This window comes from Euleptes europaea, chromosome 14 (assembly GCF_029931775.1).
Source record: "Euleptes europaea isolate rEulEur1 chromosome 14, rEulEur1.hap1, whole genome shotgun sequence".
Lineage (NCBI taxonomy): Eukaryota > Metazoa > Chordata > Lepidosauria > Squamata > Sphaerodactylidae > Euleptes > Euleptes europaea.
The window spans coordinates 53,635,452-53,641,725 of record NC_079325.1 but is presented as its reverse complement, the minus strand read 5'-3'; the positions used below and the strand labels follow the sequence as shown (position 1 = coordinate 53,641,725).

Here is a 6,274-nt window from a genome sequence, read left to right as displayed (position 1 = left end):
TTCTTCCCTCAGAACAAGCCCTACTATAGGAACCCCACCCCAATGCCAGAGTAGGGTTGCCAACCTCCCAAAGCAGCCATTTTCTCCAGGAGAAATAGATCACGCTGGGTAGCCGTTAGGGTTGCCAACTTCCAGGTGGTGGCTGGAGATCTCCCACTATTACAACTGATATCCAGGCAACGGAGATCAGTTCCCCTGGAGAAAATGGCCACTTTGGCAATTGGACTCTATGGCGTTGAAGTCCCTCCTCTCTCCAAACCCCACCCTCATCAGGCTCCACCCCAAAATCTCCAGGTGTTTCCCAACCCGGAGCTGGCAACCCCATGCCAAAATCTGACAACCTTACTGTGCAAGATGGACCAATGGCCTGACTTTGCACAAAGCACTTTGATACATCCAAAATACACGCTTCACTCTTCAGCAGTGTGCCCAGCGCTCACACCCATTTTACAGGAAGTTCTCTTTGCATTTAAAACAAACGAACTCAAGTTCTCTTGGGTTTTCCATGTAGCTTTATTTAAACATCGATGATACCGGAGCCTGGTTAACAGGTTTTGTTTCGGGGTGGGTGGGATTTTCAGCATTGCGAAGTATGCGTGTGTCTTTCTCCAATGACATCCGACACCGAAGAAAGGGAAGCTAGCAGCAGCTCTTTCCCCGCTTCCATTTCACTGCCAGAACCAATTAAAAATCGGGGAGGGGATGTTACAAAAAATACCACATTCATTTAGCTGAGGCCAAACCCCTTTCTGGCAGCTGGCTAGCAACCGGAAGCTCTCCAAAGCACAGATTGCAGCATCCCCCCCCCAAAAAAAGGCCTCACTTCACCTCAAGGAGACCCAGCTGCTTTCCCAGACCTCTGTCTTTAACGGAACAGAGTGATGATTAATTGCAACTGTATACTAAGGTTTTCCCATATGTTTTGGGACAGGACTGGTAGCTGTTAAGTCATTTTGCTTTCACCGAGCAGGTAAAATTGTAGTGCAAACTCTACTGGTTTCACGGTGCATTTGCTTACTTTTCTAGGAATGCCTGCGACGGGAAGAGTAAAAGCCCCCAGAGCAAAGGGGCTTTTTAAATCAAATTTTAACACTGAAGAATTAAGAGGAATTGAGGAAACCAGCTCAGCTCTATCCCCTATGGATGGGCAACCGTCCCTCATCCCTGGAACAGCTCCGACGAACAACAGTTAAGAATTATTTGCCCGCACATGAGCCAGCAATAGCAGACCAGCTGCTATAAAAAACATAAAGTGTGACACAGAAGGGGGGGAAAGCAGGACAGTTTTAAACTCATGGAAGATGCTGGCCGCATCTCAACAAGGGAGTTGGTCCTGACGGAAGCGCAGACGGAATCAGTGTTCATTTTTAAGCGCCGGGATCACCAACAACCATGCCCCTTTTTCACAAGGATGCTTCGAACTGGCCACCGTGCTTCCAACGCTCAGAGAAAAGGCCAAGGGGGGAGGACATTTTAAAAAAACCATTCTAAAAATAAAACCTTTCAAAACACCTTATAGCCAAATAGATGGCTCTCCAAATTAATGGCAGACCTGCACCCTTCGTATTTCAGATTCCAAGGAACTGTAGCCCAGTTAAGACACTGGAGCTGCTACACAAAAATAACAACAATAATAAAATCACCCTGTCCAATAGTGTTTGCAGCATATGCATAAAGAGATACTGATTTGAAGGTTTAAAGGCCCTCGCCTCAGGAACACCACATAAAAGAGGGACAGCTTTTAAGAACAGTTTTTCATTAAAAAAACAACCTTATTTTTAATGTAGTGTCTGGAAGTAAAATTCATGAGGGAGGGGAAATGCCAGCATCAAAATTAAAAAATAGCACACACACACATAAAACCAAGACGCGTTTTCCTCTCTTCCTCCAGAAGACTTAACAGATTAGACATCAGTTAAGTTAGTGTGCAATAAAGCTTGTGGAGCTGTGTAGCGTTTGAAGGTTGAGTCGGGTTCCCGACCTTGGAACAGACAACATTAAAACACGATTCCCGGCCAGAGTTCTCGCAGAGAGGACACAGCAGCGGCAGCTTAAACTGGATTAGGACAACTCTAGCTCCCCCCCGCCCACTTTGATCTCAAGGCAATTCGTCTTTGATCCTCACTAGGAGTCGGTACTAGTGACAGTTCCATTCCTTGGCAGTGACACTGTCCGACTTCCTGTCCCAGGAAGGGCAGCCTCCAAAGGTGCCTGCTCCCACTGTCCTTTAGGGAGCCTTCCCTGACCCCAGACCGCCCCACCCCCCTTGCATCCTGCATTGCAAGAGAGCAAAGGCAGCCTCATTTCCAACCCACCGCCAACCATTTGCGGGGCCCTCTTTGGCCACAGTCTGGTTTTGGGCTGGGAGGTTTCTTCTGTTGTGTTGGGCAGGAGGGAGGGAGGAGAGCCCGGGAAGGCCTCTGCAGTTCCCGCAGCTCTTTGGTGGGAGGCGTCAATCTTTCCCTGGTTCATTTCAGGCTTGTTCCTTGTCCGCCCTCCACAGCCTCTCCTTGACCTCCAGGGGCAAGGTATTGAAGAGGTCCTCCTCCACCACCAGTCCACTGCGCTTCAGCAAGGGGCAGTCGCCCAGCTCCACCGGCAGGCACTCCAGGCGGTTCCCCCGCAGTTCTATCTGGGACAGGCTGGTCAGCTCACCCACCCGGGAAGGCAGAGACTGTAACACGTTGTTCCCCAGGTGCAAAGTCCGAAGCTTTCTGCACTGGAACAGCTCCGGCGGGAGGGTCTCAATCTGGAGGAAGGGAGAAGGGAAGGGAAGAAAATTAGTTATTTTAAAATATATATATATACACACAGCGTTAACATTTATTAAATCCCGCTTGTCCACGTTTATGAGTCCAAAGACGACTTCTGACAACAAGAACACAAAGCTGGCAAACGGAATGCAGCAAAACCATAAACAGATGACAACTCATTCACTGTAGTCCCCAAAGTCCTTGAAAATAACCGTGCCTGAACTCCACTCATGATGTGGGCCGGGCGAGACTGGCTAGGGCGAGAGTGAGTGCCCACACAGAAGGCCGTACCACCACAAAGACCCTTCCAGTACTTCAAATATTTTGGTTAGGGGGAAATACAAAGCAGGGCTCCAGAAAAGTATTTGAGGCAGACAGAGAAGACATACCTTGGAGGTAATTTCAGAAGGTCATCATGCTGGTCTGAACACATGAACCTGCCTTATACTAGCCCTCAAAGTCAGTATTGTCGACTCAGACCGGCAGCGGCTCTCCAGGGTCTCAGGCGGAGGTCTTTCACATCACCTGCTTGCCTAGTCCCTTTAACTAGAGATGCCGGGGATTGAACCTGGAACCTTCTGCATGCCGAGCAAATGCTCCCCCACTGAGCCATGGCCCCTCCCCTAAAGTAGAAGAGCTAAATTTGAGTCCAGGAGCACCTTAGAGAACAGTAAGATTTTCGGAGCATGAGCTTTTGAGAGTCAAAGCTCCGTCAGATTTTCAACCTTACTTGACGAAGGCAGCTTTGACTCTCAAAAGCTCATGCTCCGAAAATCGTTTATTTATTTATTTATAGCCCTCATTCCCAGCAAGCCGGGATCAGAGTGGGTCACAACATTAAAAAAAAAATTCTTAATCAATTAAGACATACTTTAAAATTATAAATTCCAGACCAATACAGTACATTACAAATAAAATGAAGCAAGATGGCCCAAATGCAAAGTTCAGTCCCAGGTACTGAAGAACCTGGCCAGGCAGTGGACACTCTGAATCAAGTTGGGGAGGATGGGGAGGCCAGCAGTGGTAATAATGGGGGGAAACCTAAGGTGCTACTGGACTAAAATCCAGCTGTTCAACTGCAGCCATGGTTGCCCTCCAAAACGAAGTAAATCTCCCCCAACTCCGCTCAGACTGTTCCACAGTGGAGCACCAGAATACATCCAACAAATTGTTCGTCTCTCATATTGGTCCCCACCCAAAAGGCACAGATCACCCACTAGTGTTTCTGCATTTAGGTCACCACCGAACAGCCCACCAGCTTCAGAGTTTCACTTGAGCTGTGCCATGCTGCCATAAGAATGAGCGTCACTTAGCCAGGAGCGGCCTATTGCCAGAACAGAAGGGGCTGCTTTTTGGGGAGGTCTGAGGGAAGGCAGGCATACATTCCACAGCAAAAAGAGATGAACTCTGCTCCTGGAATAAAATTACATGAATTAAACCAATATTTACACTTCTGCTCAATAGTCATGAGAAAGAACACCCGTCTATATAGACTATGGACGCACCAGCCCCCAGAATTCCCCCCTCCTCTGACTCCTGAGGTTTTCCTGACACTTTCTACAAACCTGCAAGCCTACTTTTATTGACATAGTGCGTAGTGATACACACTATTGCTTATACAGCTCCTTTTAAAATTTGAAAAGTAGTCGATTAAGGTTTGTAGTTCTGCCCTTCACAATAAGATGGTGATGCAGTTGACCAGTGATGAAACTGATAACATATCACTTGTACAACCCCGGCTAATCTGAAATGGGTACAGGGCAAAGGTGGGGGCTGGCCAGAGTCAACAGACCATGCTGGCTCTCAGCGATGCCTGTAGCCTTGCCTACAAGCATCCTTCTGCGTCTAGGTATCAACAGGGAGGATACCTTCTGTACTGGGTAGCACGGGATCTTGCTTTAGAAGTTTAGACCAGGGCCCCTTTGTCATGGTCACAAGAACTGCTAGCATACATCAGTGAATACTGTTGGCAGCTATCTGGGCTCCTACTGTGGGAGCATGGATGGATTATATGCATGCCCTGTTCTGGATGGCCCAGGCTAGCCTGATCTAAACCGATCTTGCAAGCTAAGCAGGGTCAGCACTGGTTAGTACTTGGATGGGAGACCACCAAGGAAGGCCAGGGTTGCTACGCAGAGGCAGGCAATGACAAACCACCTCTGTTCATCTCTTGCCTTGAAAACCCTATAGGATCGCCTATGGCAAGAGATGTTCAGAGGTGGTTTCCCACTCCCTGCCTCCACGTAGCAACTGTGGAAATAGATAGATTTGCAGTGATGAACAAATGAAGCTGCCTTATACTGAATCAGACCCTTGGTCCATCAAAGTCAGTATTATCTACTCAGACCGGCAGCGGCTCTCTAGGGCTCAGGCAGAGGTCTTTCACATCAACTACCTGCCTAGTCCCTTTAACTGGAGATGCAGAGGATTGAACCTGGGACCTTCTGCATGCCAAGCAGATGCTCTACCACTGAGCCACACCCCCTCCCTTATAGCTATGAGACAGCATAAGAGACGATGTTATTACTCAGTTGTTAAGAGGCAACGGCAACTACCAAGTGAACAAAGTGCCTTGAAACTCAACCACAGTTGCACATCCTCAAAAAAATGAAAGAAAACTAATTGCTGGGGTTTTAACACTCCACAAGCATACGATCTGTATAGCCTAATCCTCAACTGCTGCGTGTGACATTTGACTGCCAGCATTCATTTTAAAAAGAGCCAGAAAAATAGCTTTCCCAGAGAAAACAAACCATTGCAGAATGCTGATGCCCCCCCCAGGTGTGTTGTGTTTTCTGCAATGGTTTGTTTTCTCTGGGAAGACTGTCCAGCGTAGCCATGGCTATCCAAGTTGCATCTCTGTTGTCATGGAGCTAATCAGATCAACACATTTCCAAGAAACCACAAGAGACTCAATTCACAGCTGAAAGAGCCAACTCTGCACCTTGGCCATCACCTCATCTCTCTGGAGATCACAGCACCTTCCTGAATTATGCCTCTGAAAACACTGAAGTCTTAGGATCAAAAAAGAATTAACCCAAAAGTTCCGGTCAACTTTCTTTTCCTAAGCATATTCTAGTTGTGAAACCATTACCTTTTGCAACCTTTGGACACACTCAAGCTGGGATCAGAATGCTGAAGAGAACAAGGGGGTGGGGGGAGAAGAGAGGAAGGGTAGAGTTGGTGGTAGGATTTGTACCGTAACACACACACAGGTTCCTAGTCCTTATGACCAGATTGACAGATGTTAGACTTCCACAAGAGATTAACAACTCCTGGGTTCTCTCCTGAAGAAGGTTATATATGGTGCCCCCTTTATTTTATTGTGGAGCACTTCCAGGAAGGAACTGAAGGTATCCTTTAAAGGGGGAGGGGTTTATGGTTTGTTATTTTGTCTTACATATTTTAAATTGACCGAGAAATGCCTGATGTTCAAGCTGGATTCAGAAAAGGAAGAGGCAATAGAGATCATATTGCAAATTTACATTGGTTACTGGAGCATACGAGAGAATTTCAGAAGA

General features: G+C 47.3%; 1 protein-coding gene across 1 annotated transcript in view; it reads right to left on the bottom strand.

Annotated features, from left to right (window-relative positions):
• Positions 1–2,464: 2,464 nt before the first annotated feature.
• The window catches only part of LRRC8A (leucine rich repeat containing 8 VRAC subunit A), a 38,794-nt gene continuing 34,984 nt past the window's right edge, over positions 2,465–6,274 (bottom strand). Inside the window, exon 3 of the mRNA XM_056860970.1 lies at positions 2,465–2,749. Within this exon, the coding sequence (XP_056716948.1) occupies positions 2,474–2,749 (276 nt within the window). The 3' untranslated portion in view covers positions 2,465–2,473. The remainder of the gene's footprint in view (positions 2,750–6,274) is intronic.